The sequence below is a fragment of the Rhipicephalus sanguineus genome, chromosome 7 (assembly GCF_013339695.2).
Source record: "Rhipicephalus sanguineus isolate Rsan-2018 chromosome 7, BIME_Rsan_1.4, whole genome shotgun sequence".
Classification (NCBI taxonomy): domain Eukaryota; kingdom Metazoa; phylum Arthropoda; class Arachnida; order Ixodida; family Ixodidae; genus Rhipicephalus; species Rhipicephalus sanguineus.
The window spans coordinates 50,208,880-50,232,953 of NC_051182.1; the positions used below are offsets into that span (position 1 = coordinate 50,208,880).

Sequence of the window (24,074 nt, forward strand, 5' to 3'; positions counted from 1 at the left end):
CAGTACCGCTACGTGAGCGTGTTGCTTGTTTCATGCACATAGTGCAAATTCGTTATATTTTTTTCATGCACATAAGCCACATCGTGTGAAACTAGACTATATTTGACCATGCGATGGTTCGATGCGATTACCTCATCATGTGTCGTCACATTATTTGGCGTCATCGTGATAACGTCAAAATGTCGTCACAAATTTTTGTTACCTGTCACGCTATCTTGACGTAACATGTTGGCGTGATCTAGCTGTAACTCCTGACTACGTGACATCACTCATGTGGACATCACCGCTAACGGTGACTTCTCGCTTTGGGTGAGGCAGCTAACACATTCGCCTTAAAGGAGTACTGACACGAATTTTAAATATTTTCGGATCGTTGCTCTAGATAAAAATACTGGTGTCCAGAAGCCTAAAAAAAGTATTGTGGCGCCTGGGAGTGCATGACATATAATTTAATTACTGCAACCTTAAAAATAGACTTTCGGTTTCGGCTTCGGGCTTCTCAGTGACGTTTCATAGCCGTGTGACGTCACAAGGATACAGAAACTCGTGATGTACTAGCGGAAAATCCGTCATCCGCTCGTAGTGCACATAACCAACAATGGGTGAATTGTCGTCCAGTGACCCTGACAGTGATTTCTACGATCTAAGCTGCATGCGGGACGCAGAACCCGCAAACTCGGGGGAACTGCCTTGATTCGTCGGGAAAATGTCCATTGCAGTGGTGCTGGCTTCCAGATGCTAAGCGACGAAAAATTCAAAGTAAAATTAAAATATTTTATACGTGTTCTCCGACTACAGTGTGTGGACACCGTTAACACTGCATACCAAGGAAAAGAAAAATGTCCCTTTTGTGATGTCTCAAAATTGTGTCAGTACTCCTTTAATAGTCAAAGCAGTGTCGCACGACGGCGAAATATCCTTGGTTTCACGACGCTCTGGATAAAAGGAAACTAATGTGAAATATTGAATCGGTTTATATTGATAAATTATGCTCTGCGAACTCTAATCTCATCATTTTCACCATCATACGTTAAGTAATAGACGACAAAATTCAGGAAAATATAGTTTCATTTTAAATTTTCGCGCCAGAAGATGAGCGCCTGACGTCACGTAAGTCAAAGTGTATTTTTCGTATTTTAGCGACAATTGGTTGAACGAGATTTCATGAAACTTGGTATGTGAAGTCTCTGGCCCCTTTAGAGGACAATGCACTTCATTTCTTGTGGATTATCAACTACGTTGGTCCTACTAGACAACGTGTATATCTGGATGTCACGGCGCTTGATGCGAGAATTTCAAGGTGGCGCAGCCACATGCATTTCGGCTTTTCGCAGCTAGTGTGCGCATTTCGAATTTGTGCCAATCTTCCAATAATGATAAAAAGGCTTTTCTTTCTTTTGCCTTCCTTTAACCACTGTAATAAAATCCTCAGTACAAGATATCTCCAAGATCCTTCACATATGGTGGTCGAGCGCGCCATCAATACCTGAGGACGATGATGGCTTTCTCATCGGCCTTTAACGAAGAAAGTGGAGCCTAAATTTCACTCTTTTTTTCATATAAAAAGACACGTGCCGCGACTGAAATATTAGAGAGCGGCCTTAACAGTTCACTTCTTTGGAGCTTTCGAAGTCCTATACTTTGAACACAGGCACAGCATCGACGTAGACACAAGGGTGGCTATAACTAGTAGGAAGTGACAGCTATTGCGTATAGACTTTGGCTCCAGTAGCAGTGGTGGAAGGTCGTGTTGAACCAGTGGGCATTCTGTTGCAACATCAGCTTTTGACTAGTGAAGTACGTAGTACTCTAAATCGTTCACGTGTTATTCTAATCACACTCTGTACTGTACCCATGAATAAGGCGAAAGCGTTGCATAACACATCGGTCGGGATGTCTCTTTTAGGGGCGAAGCTCCTTAAGGCGGCACCCGTTCGTCCCTCGTAGTCGTAGTAGTGCGTAACCAGTCGTAACGCTAGTACCAGATCTTGACCTCCAAGGTGGTGCCGGTGGGAGATTTTTCCTGTGCGTTGTTGAACAACAAAAATTCGCAGCGTGCGCGTTAACTAAAAGCCGAATTCTTCTGTCTCTCATTCCCCATTAGCAGCCATTGGCATGTTCCAGTAGGAAACGTTAGTAGAAGTAGAAGTGTAAGTGTTAGCTAAAAGCCAACTTCTTCTGTCTCTCATTCCCATTAGCAGCCATTGTTTACCTCCAAGGTAGTGCCTGGTGAGATTTCTCCTGTGCGTGATTAAACAATAAAAATTTTGTTCAAAACGCCGTTGATTGATGAAATAAACCAACGAAAGACGCCAGATGTTTTCTGAAAGCAAAACAAAAGAGCGCCAGGTGTTTCTAAAGCAAAACGAAAAGACGCCAGCTGCTTAAGGAAAGACGCCAGATGTTTTCTAAAGCAATGGTTTTCTAAACAATGAAAATTCACAGCGTACATGTAAAATTAAAGTGAGCTGCTAGTCGTCATAACTCATCGAACCTTTAGTATAAAACGCGCCCGATCTCACGTCGGTGATGATGTACTGGGCGGAATTCACGGAAGATTCACGGTTTACCGATGAACCTCCGCAGCTTCTCCCACTCATCATCATTCACTCCGTGGATATGCTGTGATTTTTTTGCCCAGTCGACATTCTGTTGAAACAGCAGCTTTTCTCTAGTAAAGTACGTAGTACTATAAATCGTTGTCGTGTTATTCTAATCACACTCCGTACTGCACCTATGAATCAGGCGAAAGCGTTGCATAACACATCGGTCGGGATGTTTCTTTAGCACGAATGATACCAAGCTTCTCGGGACGTCTACTAGACATGTACTGCCGCCGTGTGACTAAAAGACCAAACTGAAGTGAACATAAATTGAAAGCAATTGACGTACATTAAAAAGAAGCAAGAGGGAAGCGACGTAAGGCAAGTTGATTTTAGTAAGTGTAATGTTATTGAAAAGTAAATTAAACGTGAATCAAATGAATGAACTATCAATTCACAAAACGCGAGAGCAAAGGCTTTCGCAGGCACTCTCCTTAGTTTTAGCTGAATGGACTGTCTGTTTTAATCTTCGCTTGGGTCCCATACACAATAGATGATTGTACTACATCTCACTACTCTGCAGCACTGCCGAAGTAACAGAGGCAGTATCCTTGCGCAGCATACAACATAGTTCCGGGCGTAAGTGCTTCATAGTTAACGAGATACAAGGGTTTTAGCTCGGCCTCGAGTATGACGCGTTACAGCTATACGCAGTACGTTAGGCCCTCCGCGCAAGCACTTCACCTACTCTGAATTATTGTAGGGATTTCCCTCTGGTAACCGTAATATCCATCCTACACTCTAAGCCGAAAAGGACTAAAATGGGGTATGGCATTGGTACTTCGGGGGAGAAAATTGGTTGCCACAGATTTTGAACCATTTTTGGACCAACTACGGGTGTAACAACAGGGGTTCAACTTTTACTATCTAGCACATACTCCAGTTAGTTTAAATGTTGGTCCTCATAGGATGCTCCAGAGGGACTAAAATTCTCTCCTGCGCAACGCCGCGATGAGCACCAGCGCATCCCCTCCCCCTCTCTCTCCTCTCCTACGCTGCCCCCCTCTCGCACGCCTGCCGACCGCGTTCCCCCCTCGCCCTGTGAAAATTAACGGACAGGCTAGAAGGCAGACAAGACACGCGTAGCGTTCCTCTTCGCGTTCCGCGACGCGAGGTCGGTAGCATGCCCAACGAACGCCAAAGGAACGCGGTCGTGCAAGTACTCCGGCTTCGGATCGCCTCATGGTCCCCTTTAGCAGGAAATTGTGTAATTTTTTTACACACAAATGAAAAATAGATGTCCGCGGCTTCTTACGGAGTGATGTAGATATATGTATACCTACAACGTCGAGACGTCGCGCAGGCACAGTTCTTTCATCGTGCTCGTTAGTCGCTCGCTGTACACCGCCAGCCACACGTTGATTCGTATCGGCGCTCCCCTTCACGCTAGATGTTTGACAACAGTTGTCGCATTGAGAGAAAGACACAGTTTGTCCTGTACTTTATTCCAGAAGACCTCATTCTCCGTGCAACAAGTTCTACGCAACGCTTCTTTCACCTGCGCCGGCAACGCACTTGCAAAGGCCGCCGGCCGGCTTGGTGTTGACGACGTAGCCAAGCCTGCTTCGTATCGCTTCGTAGTTGTAGCCGGTGACTCTGCGGGAAAACAACCGCTGACGAACAGCTTCCTTTTGTTAGCGCTGGCCGTGTAGTTCGTAGCTCTTGGGGGGCGCTACTGTCTCGGCAGCCGAGTAGGTCATGCTCTACGTGGGCTCCGTACGTTTTCATGGGCATCCCAGGAAATTCTCATCCTAGCGAATTTGCACCAATACCAGCGGATGCCTGGCGTCTCCGGGCATCTCGGGACACCTTCCTCGACGTAAGTCGACTGATTTCAAGTCTTTTACGGCGTTTTTCGTCCCGCCATGCCCCCGGCCAGTTAAGCCTAATGCGCCGTGTCACGCTCGTAATCTCTCGACGCGGCCTCGCCGCCCGCTTCGCTGGGCGTCGAGCGCGCTCGCGCGCTGCTGGTGTGCCACGAAGGAGATCGTCGCGGGCAAGGAAATTATCCCAGAAGAATTTGAAGCCAGCGAATGGCTCACGCGAGTCAATAAGAGCCGTGAAGCCCGCACATCGAAAGGGACCACCGTCCCCCCGGCTTCCGATACCAAGGACGGACGATCATCGTCCCATAAGACCTCAAATGATGATACCGCAGCGACCGATCGTTCGCTCAGACCACGCCAACGTGGGCGGCGAACAGCTGTCAACTCGGTGGCTTCAAAGCAGCCTCGACTGCCTAGCGATGCCGTCAAGCTCATCGTCCGCCCCAGGGGAGGACTCCTACTCTCCAAGATTAACAACTTTCAACTATTCGAAGCGGTTTGCACTGCAGCAAACTTCCCCAAGGCCTCAATTCGCGGCGAAGACCTCTTTCAAGTAAACCTCAAGCAGAACACGTTCGCCCATTGCACCCCGGCAGTAGAACGAGCCGAACGGGTGCTGCGCCTTAAGGAATTGGTGATTGACGCCCACACGTACAAAATTTCGGTGTACTGCGCACCCGATGAAAGTCAAGGACGCGGTGTGATCCGGAGCGTTGACCTCCGCCTAGACCGCCAAGGTATCCATGAAGAATTAGAAGATCCCCGTAACCCTCCCATCGTTGACTTTCGCCGTCTGGGGAACCCCACCGCCGGGCTGTTGACCTTCAAGGAACCTCGTGTTCCCATGTGGATCCACCTCTGCAATGCCCGTCACCGTTGCAACCTATACAAGAAGAAGTTCGAAGTGTGTTACGGGTGCAGTGAACTTGGCCACAGAGCTGACGTGTGTGCCAGTACAGTGATCAAGTGTAGAAGCTTCGCCATCCCCGACCCACCCAGTGATCACGTGTGCGTCTCGACGTGCCGCCTTTGCGGAAAACAGCATATCACAGGCGAAAGCCGTTGTAAGGAAATCTACAGGACCCCGTATATCATAAAGCGGCGCCAATGGGAGGCCCTCCAGCAGGAGGAAGACTCCAAGCAACAAGATCAAGCGACCCAACGGCGGTCACCCTTAAACGCTCCAGTAGCTGGGACCGTCAACGGTCTGGTAGTACCCCGCGCAAGCACAGGGCACGTTCTGCCTCGTTCCCACCACTTGGGGCCGACTCTTCCCACAACTCATCACGGCCATCGTCCAGCTCGAGGGCGCCTACCTCTGCTACTACTCCGCCAGGTCTACCAGCGGGGAAGCCACATGGATCCACAGTTTCCGGAACTCCTTCTGCGGCGGCGTCGGTGAGTACGCAGGGAGGGACTACCAACACTACACTTGAGAAAGCCATTACTCACCTCACTGCGGTAGTCCAGAGCTAGTGCACAGGGTTACAACAATAGAACAGCGCATAGGGTCCAGTGCTTTTTCACATCCACCTTCCACGACAAAAAGATCCGCATCCACCCCCATGGACACTGACTCGTTGGCAGGCACAGCTGCAAAAAGAAAGGCCTACGAGGTGGGCGGTTCACAACCGGGTGACACTCAGGCCCAAATTGAGCGCCTTACGTCAGCTCTGATTATGAGTGAAACACGCACAGACCAACGCTTCGCGGCTCTGGAAGCCACTATGGAGAAATATTTCGAATCACTCACAGCGCAGTTCACTCAGCAACTTGACTCGTTGAGTAAAGCACTAGACGCTCGGTGCAAATCTTACGACGCTGCACTTGGCCCCGCTTCGTCCTCGGTGACAGGCGGCACAAACTCCCATCCTAATGATGGCGGGCCGCTCGCGTAATACCACCACCTGACAGTGGAACTGTCGGGGCTTCGCACGTAAGCGTCCTGTTCTCCAGCAGTTTCTTGCCTCCCGCGATCGGCCAGAAATCATAGCGCTTCAAGAGGGTGGCAAGCACGCTTAGTTAGCCGGATACAAGACATACACGTCGGGGCGCGCCAACTCTCAGGTGGCAACTCTAGTGAAACGCAACATGAATGTCATCTCCCATGACATTGGCTCTAATTTACCCGATCACGTACTTTTAGAAATTCTGCCCCGCCCTTCTCGTAAACCTGGTCACTGTCTTTTTGTGCTCAACGTATATAGCCCTCCCCGGGACCGCCGGGTCGAATTCGGCCCCCTATTTCTCCGTGTTCAACAACTAGCCCAGCACCAGCCACATATCATAGCGGGGGATTTAATGCTCCCCACCCATCGTGGGGTTACCACTACGACTCTCCCAAAGGCCGTTCTCTATGGAACGAGTGGAACTCACTGCACCTAAATCTTCTTACCGACCCAGCACATACCACGCGTAGGGGGGTGGGAGTGGCCCGTGACACCACACCGGATCTCACCTTCGTGGGGCCTGGAGTAAATGCCACTTAGTGCAATACACTAGAAACTTTCGGCAGTGACCATTATGTTCTGAGAATAGTCATCCAGGAGCCCACGCGTGAGCGTCTTCTTTCAGCTAGACTTACCGACTGGGACCGCTTTCGTACCAAACGACAAGCATCGGGAACCCCTCAGCGTATTACTGATATTTCCACCTGGTCCGCTACCCTCCTCCAGCACGTCGCGGACGCCACAACGGACATCGATGTCGAGAAGTCGGTGCCTAGCTGTGACCGACACTACGCCAAGCTTTGGGCGAGGAAACGCAAGCTTGAGACCCTTTTGCAGAGCCGAAAATGGGATAAAGACATCCGCCGCCGGTTGGCTCGAGTGCACACAAACATTGAAAACTATGCCATGGACATCATCCGTCAGAACTGGAATATTTGTTCCCAAATGAATAAGGCTCCTAACTCTAAGAACACATGGCAACTGATCCGTCACTTGCTGGATCCTGATAGTGGCAAGCTGCAAGCTAAATATCAACTCGAACGTATCTTTCGTGAATTTTCCGGCTCGTCCGCTTCCCTGCGTCAAGAGCTCATCAACACCTACATCCGCCCTGGACCCGTTATCCCTCTTCCAGCATATCAGGGGGTAGGTAACCCGCTCCTTGATGCCCCCATAACCAGAGCAGAGGTGCGGGCGGAACGAAATCGCCTTAAGACAAATTCTGCAGCTGGTCCCAATCGAGTCACCAATCGCATGCTCCGAAACCAGGACGATTTTTCTATCCAAGCCCTCACGGACTATATACAGCAATGTTGGGAGCAAGGCTCCATTCCCCAGGGCTGGAAACTTGCCAACCTCATTCTGATTCCCAAACCGGGAAAGAGCCCCACGCTAGCCAATTTGCGTCCCATCTCAATCACGTCCTGTGTGGGTAACCTGGCGGCACCGGAAGTCGTTGTTGGTCTTGATGTTTCTAAAGCATTTGATAATGTACAGCACACCGCCATCCTGCAGAATTTACAGGCTTTGGTAGTGGGGAACAGGACGTATACATATGTGAGGGATTTCCTTACCAATCGCCAAGTGCAACTTGACACCGGCGAAGGAGAGCTTTCCACCATCACCCCCGGCAGCCGTGGAACACCTCAAGGCTCCGTGCTACCCCCACTCCTCTTCAATGTTGCACTGTTCGGACTTCCCGAACTTCTGGCTGCCATCCCAAATCTGCATCACACGCTCTATGCAGATGACCTCACCATGTGGGTTACACGAGGTAGCGATGGCGAAATCGAAGAAACCCTACAAACAGCCATCGACCGCTTGGGCAGCTATCTCACTACGGTTGGCCTGTCCTGCTCGGCAAGCACATCCGAGTACATTGTTATTCCACCACAGGGACGCAAACCTAAGCAGGTCTCTTTCCATCTACAAGTACAGGGGATGCCAATCCCTCAAACAGATCACATCCGCATCCTAGGACTGCACCTACAGGCCAATGGTGGCAACTCCGCCGCTCTTCAGCGAATCGACCAATCTGCCATCCAAATTGGTCGCCTTCTCAAGCGGGTTGCCAACAAGTACGCAGGCATGCGCGAATCCAACCTTCTTCGGCTCGTTCAGGCATTCGTCTGCACACGCATCACCTACGTGGCCCCCTACCTCCGCCTTACGCGCGCTGATCTCGATCGCCTCGATGCTTCGCTTCGGAAGGCATACAAGACCGCCTTAGGACTCCCAATGTCCACTTCTACCTCCATACTTATGGCCCTTGGGGTGTCGAACATGGTCAACGAGCTTATCGAAGCTACCCCCACGTCCCAGTACCAGCGACTCTCACTCACGCATGGGGGACGCGCTGTATTGCACCAAATTGGACTCATCTCCACGCGGGCGGCCACCACTTACCAAGACATACCGACAGCTGAACGAGTCAGCCTCTGTAATCCTCCACTCCCCAAACACATGCACCCCGAACATCACGCGGATCGCAGGGCCGACCGTGCGCGCCAACTACAGAAACGTTTCCCAAGTCGCTCCGATGTCACCTACACAGACGCCTCTCGGCACCCACATCGTTCAACAAAGGTGGCTGTCGCCCTGGCCCCACACCGCGGTTGGAGCACGCCATGCAGCGTAATTCACTCCACCGATATAACAGTTGCTGAAGAGGTTGCCATTCATTTGGCAATGACCGACCGTACAACCAAGGTGATCGTAAGCGATTCCCAACTCGCCATCCGAAATTTCGACGCGGGCCGTATCTCTACACAGGCATACTCAATCATAAAGGATCACACCCCGCCTACCTCACCTTGCCTTCTTATCTGGGCCCCGGCCCATGAATCTCTTAGTGGAAATGTGCAGGCACACACTCTCGCCCGAGATCTCAACTGCCGGGCGGAGTTCCTCACGCCTCACACTTCCCATTCTTCGCCCTCCCACGCCTGCGAAAAACAATCTCCTTTGGTTATTTACACAGACATTTTACAGCACTACAGACTAGGCCGTCTCCACTACCCTCCAGCTCATAAAGACCTCCCCCGACGTGATGCCGTCCTGTGGCGCAAGCTTCAGACGGGTGTCTTTCCCAACCCCTGGCTTTATAGCAAGGTATACCCACACCTCGTGACACCACACTGCAGATACTGCTCACAGTCAGCCACCCTCATACACATGGCGTGGACGTGCTCACAGTACGCTGACGCTTCACACACAGAAGATACGTGGGAGTCCCTTCTGCGTACCACCGACTCGGCACAGCAACGCCGGGTAATCTCACGCGCATTGGAGGCCGCGGCATCCCAAGGCATTCCCGCTGACCTCCTCTAAGCAGCGTAACCGATGTCTGGGTCGGTCCCCTCTTTTGCAAGAAATAAACTTTTGATCATCATGATCGTACTTCTTCCTAATTCGGCCCACTGAAGCATCTTATCTGCGGTGTCTGGGCTCGAAGGCTTGCACTTGTTTGGGTCCGGCAGCGCGATAGGGAAGACACGTGGGTGAGCGCGCTCGCTCACTCGCTGCAGTATGTGAGCCGGCGCGAGTTGAACTTGACTCTCATAACAGCTTCTATTTGTTGTAATAGTGATTCGCTTTCACTATGGCGTACAACGCATATAACTCGTAATCGTGCTAGCCGACAGGGCCGAGAAGTGCAGCGCGGCAGCAGGCGATCGGCGCACAGTTATTTCCCCCGTTGGTCCCTTTCTTCCCGGGCGTTTGCGCACGACACGCACTGTCTCGCATTTATGCCCTGTGAGACGAACCGTTTATCCGTTTCTTTAACGACTGCAGTTAGTCCAACTTTGCCCAATTTCGGCCTAGAGTGTAACTGCTACAACGTACAGAAACATGTTATCCCCCATACAGCCCAGACCGTCCGCTTCCATTCGAAGTCATGCATTTTACTGGCTATCTACCTGGACAGCAAGAAATAAGTGGTATAATATATCATCGCTTAGTCTCATCTAACGCGAAATGCAAAGTACCATGTATCTGCTGTCGCTATTATGTAGGCCAATTGTTTGTTTAAATGTAGCTAGGAATACCAAAGCGGTGCCGCGCCGTAAAAGTGGTCTCAATTCAACTGACATGCAGATGGCGTTACAGCATTAGCGCCGGTGAGCCGTTCACGATTCAAAACGCTCTCAATGCCTATAATTGTTTGCTGCGCCAATGATTTGCTGTTCCGTTAAATAACAGTACGTGATGGCCGCTGAAAGTGCGTCGACTGAATCTTCGGAGCGCTATCGGTCAAAGATTCAATATTTTATGGTGGAATCAAGGTTTGTATTTTGGTGCAGTCAAGAAAGAACTCGATGAAAGCGCCAGTATGAACGTCGTTATAAAAAGGACCGCGATCTTGGCAAACGCCAGCGAACGCTGCCCGCACATAAGAGTTCATGAACATCAAATAAACCGGGCGAGATGGTGTTCCCGAAGAAGGTTTTGCGTGTACGCCGAGAAAGCATGGCAACCGACGGCAAAGAGACACCGAGAAGACGACGCGACGCGTACGGACACGTCTTCGGGTTCTTTCGCCTTTCCTATTGGGTAACAAGCCCTGCAGCTTCTATAGTGCTCCAAGGTTCTTCTTAGACGGAGTATAGAAATTATGCTATTGAAATAACTGGCCTGATGACATCAAAAAAGCATGGAATGCTGAGTATAGGCCGCGTCCACAGACCAAACAGGCCACTGCGTTGCTCGCAGTGGCCCGTCCCAAGTCGGCTGACGTTGGAAGAGCGCTTAATATAACACGCTGCTCTAGAGAAAACGCAGAAAGAAGGCCTTCCGTGGCTGTTCATATGATGTTTATACTTCAATAGGCTGCAGATGAATTGGGCCAAAGGCGAGCTATCTTTATACTTCTCGAAAGGTGAATTAGCTTAAATCAAGACATAGAAACTCAGTCTAGGGATTTTTCATCCAATCTAGGTTATTTTCGGGGGTCAATCTAGGGATAAAACGTCGACCATGGTTGGCATCAGTACTGCCAACCCTAGATATATATCCCTAGATCTAGGAATTTGTCTATATCTCTCAGCGACTTAGCGTGTTTTATTGAATCTAGGGATATTTGTAAGGCTCTAGAAATGTTCCATAAAGCCCCCTAATTAAAAGTACTAATGAGAAATCACGCTTTCTCAAGTATAAAGACTATAAAAACAATATGCGCTATTTGCTGTTTTTCGTGTAACAGGGCTTTGGTGTTCTTTTGGGCTGAGTAAAGGTCATCGCAATTCTGTAACGCGAGATGCCACCTGTAGTAGAGGGTGATATGCAAAGGCAGATGCACAGGCCACGCAAGAAAGAAAGAAGTGCGAGCGCTCATCCCTTTGAGAGCAAGCCCAACCGACGCGTTTGGTACGAGCCATGTTGCTCTGCGTTGAATAAACCCTGCCTGGGCCTCTGTAGCCACGTGACAGTATGGTGAATACTAATGGGAAATGAAACTATTTTCTTGTAAGTGTGTTAAGCATGCGCGCACGTATCATGAGCGTGCTGATGTGATTGTTGCTTTGTGAAACAAAGGGAAATTTTCTCTTGTAGTGAGCATGAAAACGTGCCAAGATCATGCTCGTCACGTGCCTTCGCCGTGCAGTCTCCATGTCTAATAACGTCTCGATCAGGATACTGAGAAAAAAAGGAGTGAAAGTAAGACTGGAAATTGGGCGAATTGCTACTTGTTCGATTTATGATAACGTCTCTCCGGCGTGCCATTTTCATAGGAACTCAAATATTGACAAAATATTTGGTCATATGGCAAGCTGATCGAAAGTACACAACATGGTTCTTAACCAGTGAAGAAAGGACCTCTGTATATCTACTGCGAATGATGCAACGCTGACCACCACGTCGCAAGCTGGCCACCACGTCCTGACGTCGTGTGATTTGAAAAAGAAATTAAAGTTAACGTAACGGGACTCCACGTTCATTAAAGTGAACCAGGAGTGAATCAGCGTACAATAAATTCAATTTAGTGAATTTAATGTGATTGAAAAGTGAAATTCAAGGTGAATCAAATGTAAACTATCAACTCACAAAACGCGAGAGCATAAACTTTCGCCTTCGCTCTACGTAGTGTTAGCTAAAGGCACTGTCAGTTTTTTCTTCGTTTGCGTCGCATATACGAAAGATGATTAGAAATCACGCGACTGAATCAATCACCCTACAAACGTTCAAAAGCATGGAGTACTGAATACGATAATGCAAAACAAAGAAGCAGTAGGTTCTGACTGCGCATGTGAAGGGATTACTCCATTACTCCATTACTCCCACATCGAGCGTCCGCAAAATAGCCTATTTAACATTCGTACGTCCACAGTTAGAATATGCCTCACCAGTTTGGTCACCTTATCAACACTATTTAATACAGATGATCGAAGCCATTCAAAACAGAGCAGCCCGCTTCATCACTCAGAACTACGAATGTCACAGTAGTGTATCACAAATTAAACGCGAGATCGGTTTTACAACCATTGGATATCCGCCGCAAGATAGCCCTCCTTGTGTTGTTTCACAGGTACATTAATAGCAGAAATCCATGCGCTTTCCCTCTACACACACCGGATCGCATGTCTGCACGCATGCGAAATCAGCGCTGCTTTAGGCGTATTTTTGACAGAACACGCGCGTTCAACTTATCTGCTTTGCCACAGGCAATCTCACTGTGGAATGATCTTCCCGACGTGATAGCTTCAGTCACTAACAACAACGCGTTCCGCGAGAAACTACTCTCTCACTACAGCTAGCATCATTTCATAGACATTTGTATGGATGTGCATATACTTGGTGACTGTATTTTCCTTGTAGTCAATGTTCTATTACTGTTATTAGTGTCGCTGTTATGTTGCATTTATTTGTATATTTGAACTGTATACGTTCTCATTTTTCTTTCTTTTTTTCTGTAAGCCCCCCTTACCCAATGCTCTAACGAGAGCCTGTAAGGTATGTTAAATAAATAAATAAATAAATATGAGTGACGACATTGTTTATGAGGGTGCTTATGAGGGCCTATGAGGGTGTTTATGAGGGTTGGCGCCAGGGGGGGGTGAAGAAGTTTGATTTGAAGGAGCGGCAGCCCCCTCCCTCTTAATTTTTGCCAGCTACTTACCCCCTTTGCTCCCTGACAAGAACAATCATAATCAAAATACAAAGCAAAAATTGTGGCCAACTGCATTCTAAGCGGGTCCTGGGGACGTGAGAGCGCCCCCTCGCCCTATGTTTTTTCGCAGCAATATTGCGCGCCCGCATCTCGGGCTCGATATCGACTCGATACCGACGTTTCGCTTGTTTCTCTGTCAGCCACCTTAGGATTTTCTTTACGTTGTTTCCTTTTGTTGGCTGTGTCCCGTATTCCTGAAGTAGGGTGGAGCAATCGACGTATTCTTTCTTCCTTTGCTCACTTAGGCCTGACGGCAGGATCCGCCCTTCGACGGCACTGTCGGTCTCGGTCGAGCGCGCACTGTCGTTCTCGGCGGGCCTACACCAGCTGGCACTTTCCTATTCGCTCTGCGTGGGAGCGCCACTAGGTGCGAAACTCTCAAAACATTCCGATGATGAGATGACGGCACCCTCTCTTGGTCTAGCGGCGAAGCTCGGCGGCTGTGTCGCTCTGAAATGCGTCACAGTGCCGCCGTTGATCATCGGTCTATAACTGCATTGAACTGAAAAACTCGCATGGTTCCTTATGCATTCGCCTTACACGACCCGAAGGCGCAAGCGATATTATTTTTCTTCTCGGTGGATCTATCAAACCTCCACCGGCCGCCTCCGTAAGCTTTCTACTCTTAACTTGGTTTTGCACAGGCTCCAGGATCGGAGGCATTACAAGCTTTCTGCACATAACCTGGTGCCACGATTTCAACCCACGAACTTCGGTTGGGCACTCGTGCGCCACAACCACGAGACCACCACCCAACGTTCTCTTTAGATTTTCTTTGCACACGAAAGAAAAACATGACACCGCAATCGCCAAGTAGACGATTATAAACATCATCGTCTTGATCCTTTCTTTTTTTCTGTTGATCGTAATTGCAGCTTACCACAACACCCGAGATTGCACAGAAGAGATGCGGGCTTTCGTGGCTTTAGAATAGAAGTCGGCGAAGAAAGCTCATACCAAATGACTTTTCTGCTTTCTTTTACAGCGAAAGCTGTTATGGGATCACAACAACGGCCGTTTTGGGCGCTCTAGTTGGCTGCCGCCGCCACCGGTGTCTGTAACGGCTATCGCGAGAAATAAGAAGAAAAAATCCGGCAATGTCCCAAGCACTGTGGGAATCGACGTAATGCGAAGCAGCCAGCAAAGAGCTGCATACATCGCCTTGTTTGTCTTTGAGCCAAATGAAATCATTCTTGCCATGGCATGTAGTCCACCATGTATCCCATATTTGTCATGCATGCACTATTTAGTATTGTTAGAAATGAAGTAGGGCCCCTCGGGTGCGCAGCGTAGAATACGAGGTCGTGACATCCCACCGCTGCCACCACTGTTAGGAATGAGGTAGCGTGGCCCATCGCTACCGCCACAATTATGTTCCGATGTCGTCCCTCAGGCTCGTTGCTGGGAATACGCGTCGTTGTACCCCACCTCTGGAACCGCTGTTGGGACTCGCGTTGCGTGGCCGGTGCGAACATGGGTGTGCATCGTGCTCGCAGTGGTCAGTAAGGGCAAGGCGAAGAAGGAAAAAATTATATGTACAGACTAATTACATGTTTTCTTTCTTAAGCAACATGACTTCCAGCCCGACCACGTCGGCTGGTTCGACTCGGTCGACTCCGTTCGAGTCGTTCTCCTTCCCTCCTATCGACGGACCGGCACGGCCTTAAATCCTCTAGCCGTCCATTGTCCTGTTGACCGTCCGCCGGTCGCAGGTGTTGACGTTCTTTTAGTATGTTGACGTCCCTTTAGGTAGCAGGTGTTGACGCTCCTTTTAGTACGTTGACGTCCCCTTAAGCAGCAGGTGTTGACGTCCTTTTAGTATGTTGACGTCCCCTTAAGTAGCAGGTGTTGACGTCCTTTTAGTATGTCACGTACGGCAAGTACGTGACATACTAAAAGAGGTAGCGTGACATACTAAAAGAGGCAGATGCGGCTTATGATAAGTTTATGCAAGTTTTTACGGAAATATACTACGCATGTTTCCCGGTAAAAACTTTAAAGCAGACAAAGAAATGTCGCAAACCGTGGATAGATAAGCACCTGCTTAAGCTTATAAATAAGAGAGACAGGTTGTACGGCTCATTTATAGAAACTAAATCACCGGAAGCATTAAAAGCATTTAAAGAATATAGGAACTACGTCACAAAACAATTAAGGGTTGCTAAGAAGCACTATTACTTTAATATCTTCAACTCACCTGCAGGACGCCCTGATAAAATTTGGAGGACACTTGCTTCAATAACTGGGACTGCGCTTGAAAAAACTACCACAGTCATAAAAGACGGCAATGAACTAAAAGGGGTTGATCTTGCTAATGCTTTTAACGATTTTTTTTGTCCATCGGTCAGGCATGTGATAGTATCGACCTTTCGTACATGAATACACCTAATAAGCATTCATTATTCCTAAGGGGTGTTACAACGCAAGAAGTTATTTCTTCATTCTTGTCACTACGTAACAGCAGAGCCACTGATGCATTTGGTATTTAAACAGCGCCGATAAAATTCGCCATAGACATAATTGCATCTTGCCTAGAGCACATTTTTAATCTGTGTTTCTCAACAGGCGTTTTTCCTCGTAGCATGCAGACGGCAAAGGTGACAGTAATATTTAAAAAAGGCGACAAGAATAATCTTTCAAATTACCGCCCTGTATCAGTGTTGCCTGTTTTTTCGAAAGGTTTAGAGAAGGTGATTTTAGCGCGGTTTTGTTCGTTTACTGACCACTTTGGTATCATAAGTCCTGCACAGTTCGGTTTTCGTAAGAACAGGTCAACTGAATTAGCCCTAATGACCCAAAAGGAGTTTATATTGCAAAAATTTGAGGAAAAGAAAATGGTGCTTGGAATTTTTCTCGACTTTTCTAAGGCCTTTGACCTTATCAGTCATGATGTTTTGCTTAAAAAACTTGATCGCTACGGTATTCGCGGCGTAGCTCATTCTCTTATTACGTCCTACCTTCAGCACAGATCACAGTTCGTAGCTATAGCCAGGGACCAATCGGAGTTGAAATCTGTAAGAACAGGCGTCCCACAGGGGAGCATATTGGGTCCGTATCTCTTCATATTGTACATCAATGACATAGTCAATGTTGATCCATCTGCTAAGTGCGTAATTTACGCAGACGATACAAGTCTGTTTTTTGATGGTGACTCAGGTTCTGAAATGTCAAATCGAGCCAATAAGACGCTTGCAAGTATACAAAAGTGGGCGACAAGTAATTGTCTTAAGATTAATGTAGAAAAAACAAAGGCGGTGATGTTTCATCCACGTAACAAACAATTTCAACTAACCCCCATTAAATTAAATAATACTGAAATAGAAATACTATCGTCTTTCAAATCGCTTGGCGTATATTTCTCTGAAACTATGTCGTGGGATTGCCAAGTGAATCACTTAGTTAGTAAATTATCTAGAGCAATAGGTACTATGCGTCGCCATTGTAACTATCTTCCTACATCCATTAATATGATGTTATATAATTCAATGTTTCTTTCCCTAGTTCAATACGGAATTCTAGTCTGGGGGACGACTTCAGCTGATAACATTCACAAGCTGACGGTATTACAAAAAAGAGCAATACGCCTTGTCTCCAGGGTGCCATATCTTTGGCATACTGCTCCTTTGTTTACAAAGCTTAGAACTATAAAAATTGAATCTTTGTACACATATAGGCTTTGCCGCATGTATAGAATGGAAAGAAGTAAGAATGACAACGCTTTAACAAAATTGGCATCCTTACAGCAACATAATTCTTTTTATAAATTTCGTTATTTAGAACCTTGGATCGTTAACAAAAACAGAACTAAATACGGTGACCAAATGCTACAGTTTTGTTTACCTACAGCTCTAAATCAATTATACAAAGAGAATGGTCTCAGTGTATCAACTCTGTCGTTAAAAAGGCTACGCGATGTATTTATGTGATTGCTTGTGCTACCATGGGTCCATTTGTTTGTCTTTTTATATGTCTTTAACACTTCGCCTAATTTCTTTCCCTTGTTTTCTTATGTTTCCACAATACCTTGTTTATTTATTTCCGACCGTGGATGTTTATTGCTTTTCTGTTTTAGTTAGCCCATTGATTATGTATATAGCGTGTTTGACCGCTGTGAAGCCGCCCAGTGTATGAGGTGGCCAGGTTCCCCTCAAGCTGCTCAATGCAGCTTTTTTGCCTGGTCATCCTCGCAACCTTGTTGTGAATAAACACACAATACAATACTAAAAAAAGTATGTACGTACGGCAAGTACGTGAAGTCGACGGACGACACAGGAACAAGAAAACGTACTACTTTATTCGGAGCGAACTTGTGCCCCCCCTCAACGAAAAACAAAGATCGCTCAACGGCTTCGCCGCAAGCGTGCCTGTTGTGGCGAGCGACCGTCTACAAGAAAAGAAGAAAGAAATGAATCCTGTTCACTCCCCGCAGCTCGTTTTTAAGACAGTGGCATGAGACCATTCACCGCCCACCTACCGTCTATCGCGGAATTCGATAAGACGTGCACGTCATCGTTTAGGACAGCTACCCTGAGCGAGTATGAAACACGCAAGGAAAAGCGACAGCCCTTATCGCGCGATAAACCGCTGAACGATACGCACGTGGCACTGCCCCCCCTGAAAAGACAGCATCGCCTCGATGCGAACAAATAAGAAAGCACACAGAGAGAAATAAAGGACAGTGCAAAAAATGCAGTCAAAACATGAATACAGCTTAGTGTTTGCGTACGCGCACTTCAAGTTCAGCCCATAAATACGGCACAAAATTAAATCGGTTGTCTACCGCTCGTAGAAAGGTTTCAGTCTCACGACGTGAACTACCTCAGGTCGCGCACGACGCCGCTGCCGCTGCAACGCTCCTTCGGGAACGATCTCATAGTTCACCTCACTGAGACGACGTAGGACCTTGTATGGGCCAAAGTAGCGTAATAAGAGCTTTTCGCTTAGTCCACGCCGGCGAATAGGCGGCCACAGCCACACAAGGTCACCAGGAGTGTACTCTTGTTGCCGTCGTCGAAGGTTGTAGTGTTGGGCATCTAGTTCTTGCTGCCTCTTTAGCCGTACGCGGGCGAGTTGGCGAGCCTCTTCGGCACGATACAAATATTGAGCTACGTCAGGATTCACGTCACTGTCGTTTACGTGCGGCAACATGCATCAAGTGTTGTTGTAGGTGTTCGCCCATATACAAGACTAAACGGGGCTCATTCGTGTGGTCTCTTGCAACGCCGTGTTGTAGGCAAACGTTACATAGGGCAGCACTTGGTCCCATGTCTTGTGCTCAACGTCTACGTACATTGACAGCATGTCTGCCATTGTCTTGTTGAGCCGCTCGGTGAGGCCGTTAGTCTGTGGATGGTATGCGGTCGTTCTGCGGTGACTGGTCTGGCTATACTGCAATATCGCTTGCATAAGGTCACTGCAGAAGGCGGTTCCTCTGTCAGTAATGATCACCTCTGGAGCACCATGACGCAGAACGATGTTATTAATGGAAATTCTGGCAGCTTCTTCGCCGGTGGCTCTTACAAGTGCTTGTGTTTCTGCGTAGCGCGTCATATAATCTGTTGCTACTAAGATCCACTTATTTCCTGTCGATGACGTCGGGAATGGTCCAAGGAAGTCCATTCCGATCTGTTGGAATGGCCTTGTGGCAGGTGCTATTGGATGTAGGAATCCAGCTGGTTTGGTGGGGGGTGTTTTTCGACGTTGACATTGCCGACACTTTCGTACGTAGCGAGAAACGTCTGCTGCCAGGCGAGGCCAGTAGTATTTTTCACGAATCCGTGACAGGGTCCGTGTTACGCCAAGGTGCCCGGATACAGGCTCGTCATGACAGGCCCCTACAATTTCCGACCTCAAGGAGGATGGCACGACGAGTAGGTACGCTGTGCTGGTAGATTTGAAGTTCTTCTTCACCAGAAGACCGCTGTGCAAGCAGAAAGTTGAGGCATTGCGTTTGAAAATTCGCGGGACGTCTCCTCTTCATCCTTCAAGATACTCGATGATGCCGTGTAATTCTTGATCATTACGCTGTTCTGTTGCGAAGCTTGAACTTGTTACTGCTCCGAGAAAATTCCAGTCGTCATCGCTAGACGAAGGCTGATCTATGGGGGCACGTGACAGACAGTCCGCATCGGAATGTTTTCTACCATTCTTGTGTACGACGGTCATGTCAAACTCTTGCAGGCGTAAGCTCCATCTAGCGAGACGGCCTGCCGGGTCTTTGATGTTCGTTAACCAACAAAGCGAGTGGTGATCCGTGACGATGCTGAAAGGTCTGCCGTAGATGTACGGTCGAAATTTGGATGTGGCCCACACTATTGCCAGGCATTCCCTCTCGGTTGTAGAATAGTTTACTTCTGCTTTCGATAAGGAACGGCTGGCATAAGCGATCACCCGTTCTTGGCCGTTCTCTTTTTGCACAAGGACAGCGCCCAGGCCAGTACTGCTGGCATCAGTGTGAATCGCGGTTTCGGCGTTATCATCGAAGTGCGCAAGAACAGGTGGTTCTTGTAGGCGACGTTGAAGCTCATGAAATGCTTTTTGCTGCGATTCTTGCCATTCGAACGGGACATCATCTTTTGTAAGGCGTGTGAGCGGCTCGGCGAGTTCAGAGAAGCCTTTAACAAAGCGCCTGTAGTAGGCACAAAGCCCCAAGAAACTTCGCACGCCTTTCTTGTTGCGGGGCTGCGGGAAGTGGCGAATAGCAGCAGTCTTGTCCGGGTCTGGGAGAACGCCTGCGCCACTGATAATATGGCCGAGGAACGCGAGCTCTTGGTAGGCGAATCGGCATTTTTCTCTCTTTAGTGTCAGTCCAGAAGCCCTTATAGCGCCGAGTACGGCCTCTAGTCGCCGAAGATGTTCATCGAAGTTGGGCGCGAAAACCACAACGTCGTCCAGGTACACCAAACAAGTTTGCCATTTTAGCCCAGCCAGCACTGTATCCATGACACGTTGGAAAGTGGCGGGTGCGCAGCAAAGGCCAAATGGCATAACCTTGAATTGGTAAAGGCCGTCTGGCGTAATGAATGCAGTCTTCTCGCGATCTCTTTCATCTACCTCGATCTGCCAGTAGCCAGTTTTTAGATCCATAGATGAAAAGTACTTTGCATGGCACAGGCGATCCAGTGCGTCGTCTATTCGGGGAAGCGGGTAGACGTCCTTCTTTGTTATTTTGTTGAGCCGGCGATAGTCTACGCAGAATCGTAGGCTACCATCTTTTTTCTGTACCAGCACGACGGCAGAAGACCATGGACTTTTGGACGGCTCGATGATGTCATCTGTGAGCATTTCTTTTACCTGTCTGCTGATAGCATCGCGTTCTTTCATAGACACACGGTATGGAGACTGCCGTATGGGTCGTGCTGTTTCGTCCGTAATGATGCGATGTTTCGCCAGCGCTGTTTGACGGACCTTGGACGATGAAGCGAAACAATCCTGGTAGTTGACGAGGAGGGATCGAAGACGATCTTGTTTTGCTTGCGGTAGGGAAGGATTCACATCGAACCAATTATTTGCTGCTCGAGGCTGCTGCTCTTCGAGCGTGACGACGTCAGCGATGTCTGGAACGGTCTGAAATGTTGCCACGATTGTACCTTGGTTGAGATGACGATATTCGGGCCCAAAGTTTGTAATCAGGACGTTGGCTTTTCCGCCAGAGAGATGGGTGACACCTCTGGCCACAGAAATGTCCTGACTGAGCAGCAAGCCATGGTGAGCTTCGACTAATCCTTCAAGGTCTGTAGAATTGGTGCCACCGACAAGAGCTAGGACACCCGAAAACGGGGGTAGTGTGACCTGGTCATCGAGGATTGCAAGCGAGATGCACGTGGGAGCAGTCGGAACTTCGTCAATGGCGTTGTCGGTTGCGAGGCTAACACTTTGTCCTTCTAGGTCAATGACGGCGTTGTTTGCTTGAAGGAAGTCCAGCCCAAGAATGACGTCACGAGAGCACCGATCTAATACGACAAAGGCAACCGGGTATACGTGGTCTTCAACTGTCACTCTAGCTGTGCATCTTCCTTTTGGTGCCACAAGATGGCCGCCAGCAGTTCTAATTTGTGGACCATCCCACTTTGTGAGGACCTTCTTAAGCTTCGCTGCAAATCCTGCGCTTAGTACGGAAAAATCGGCGCCAGTGTCAACGAGTGCAGTTACGTTCAGGTTGTCTACGAGCACTTGTACATCCGAAGAATGTGGCATCACGGTGCAGTTGCGACGTTGTCTGGGGTCACGGCTTCGTCGTAAATCGGTCTTTACGCGCCTCGTCGGCGCATTGCCAACCAAACCGACGGATGTATCTTGTGCGGCTGTTGCAGATGCGTTTAACGGATCTTCTTGTACCAGGGGAGGCTCTTCAGCAGTCCGATGGGCAGCAACCGCACCTCCATCAGTTAATGTCTTCAGTTTCCCATACTTGGGCTCGGAGACCTACCCCGCGCCGCTCCTACATAGCCAGATCGAGAAGAGCGCTGAAACGAAGGTGATGGCGACCTGTAACGCGAGTTCTGCCTGTCTTCACCTCGAGAGAGGTATTCTTCAACTTCACGAGGCCTCTGACCTTGCTGGGGCCGTGGGGCGTCGATGGGAAACCCTCGAAGGCCTAGGTCACGGTAGAAGCAGCGGAGGTACACGTGGCCGGCTTCGCCACAATGGAAACAGAGTGGACGGTTGTCAGATGTCCTCCAGACTTCATGCTTTCTCGGGGGAGGCCGTTGGTAACTAACACGGTGGGTGGGCGGCTGGGGAAGCAGTGGCACTGAGAACTGCGGCCGAGATGATTGCGCCTGGTTACGCAGTACCGACGCGTAGGATAGCTGCGGCGCAGTCATGTTGCAAGGAAGCTCAGGTTTAGGCAAGGCCGGAGCAGCTTCAAGAATGACTTCCTGGACTTGTTGCCTAATCACATCGCTTAGCGCTGCGACCTGTGGCTGCGATGCCGGGAACAACTTCCTAAGGTTTTCTTGCACAACCGCTCGGAAGGTGTCTCGAAGACTATCCGCATTTAATGCATCGCATTCTGAGGCAGAAATTGAAGAACCTTGTGCGGGGCGTCCGTACTGTCTTCTACGCACATCGAGCGTCTTTTCGATGTTTGCAGCCTCTGTAACAAAGTCCTCAACGTTGTTCGGCGGGTTGCGCATCAGCCCAGAAAAAATTTCCTCTTTTACGCCTCGGAGCAGATATCTGAGCTTTTTCTCCTCTGGCATTGCGGGATCCGCCCTGTTAAAGAGACGCTTCATCTCTTCGACAAATATTGTCACACTTTCGTTTGGGTGCTGGACCCTCGACTGAAGTAGCACTTCAGCTCTCTCATTCCGTACGATGCTAGTGAACGTGCGCAGGAGGCTGCTCTTGAATACGTCCCACGACGTGAATGAGGACTCTTGGTTTTCATACCAAGTGCGCGCAGACCCCTGTAGAGCGAAATATACATGACGCAGCTTGGATTCTTCATTCCACTGGTTGTGTGTTGCCACACGCTCGAACTTCTCAAGCTAGTCCTCCGGGTCGTCGCACGGCGCACCATGGAAAGTCGGAGGTTCTCGTGGCTGCTGCAGCAGAAAGGTAGCTGGTGCTGACGGCTGATTCATTGCAGCTGTTACGGTGCCCGGCTTTTCGTGGGTCTTCTCCGGCAGCAGTCCGTACTCTGGAGGCAGTCCCTTCTTTCGGCGACTTCTTCTCGGCGTTTCTTCGTCGCTGCTTGAATTCTGATCAAGGCTTGAGGACGCAGACTGGAACATACCCAGCATTCCACCAGATATGTCACGTATGGCAAGTACGTGAAGTCGACGGACGACACAGGAACAAGAAAACGTACTACTTTTTTCGGAGCGAACTTGTGCCCCCCTCAACGAAAAACAAAGATCGCTCAACGGCTTCGCCGCAAGCGTGCCTGTTGTGGCGAGCGACCGTCTACAAGAAAAGAAAGAAATGAATCCTGTTCACTCCCCGCAGCTCGTTTTTAAGGCAGTGGCATGAGACCATTCACCGCCCACCTACCGTCTATCGCGGAATTCGATAAGACGTGCACGTCATCATTTAGGACAGCTACCCTGAGCGAGTATGAAACACGCAAGGAAAAGCGACAGCCCTTATCGCGCGATAACCCGCTGAACGATACGCACTTGGCAGTATGTTGAGCAGCCTGTCCATAGCTGGGTAGCTTGGAAGCACGACTGTCGTCAGTTGACGGGGCCGGCTGGACGAAGACGCCGTTTTCCCGGGATTGCAGACAAAGCATGCAGGGGTTGATCCCTGCTTCGACGTTCGGTCAGGTGCTCTGGCACAACAGCACCCCCGCCACAAAACAATGCCTCATGAGGACGAGCTGCTCCACGTAGCTCGGCTGAATTGATGCGGCCGGACACCAGGCTCATCCACGGCTCGAGGCGAAGCTCCCAGGATCACTGCTCTCGTGACCTTCCACACGAACACTCAGCTGGCACGGACTCGATGTTCCTGTGGATAAGACGAACTCGACAGGGCAACCATTGTCAAACTACACCCAACGCTGCAAGTGCCCTCCGCACTC

General features: G+C 49.1%; 1 protein-coding gene across 1 annotated transcript; it reads left to right on the forward strand.

Moving 5' to 3' along the window:
- Positions 1 to 5,536: 5,536 nt before the first annotated feature.
- Positions 5,537 to 9,708, forward strand: LOC119398681 (uncharacterized). The gene is made up of 2 exons (XM_037665512.1): positions 5,537 to 5,827; positions 7,105 to 9,708. The coding sequence occupies exons 1-2, from the start codon at positions 5,537 to 5,539 to the stop codon at positions 9,706 to 9,708; spliced, it is 2,895 nt and encodes a 964-aa protein (XP_037521440.1).
- Positions 9,709 to 24,074: the final 14,366 nt, after the last annotated feature.

Excerpts from the sequence above, each read along its gene's own strand:
- LOC119398681 (XM_037665512.1), top strand. The coding sequence starts at position 5,537 with ATGGGAGGCCCTCCAGCAGGAGGAAGACTCCAAGCAACAAGATCAAGC. Across the intron at positions 5,828-7,104 it reads CTCCTTCTGCGGCGGCGTCG|CACGTCGCGGACGCCACAAC; the intron begins GTGAGTACGCAG and ends ACCCTCCTCCAG.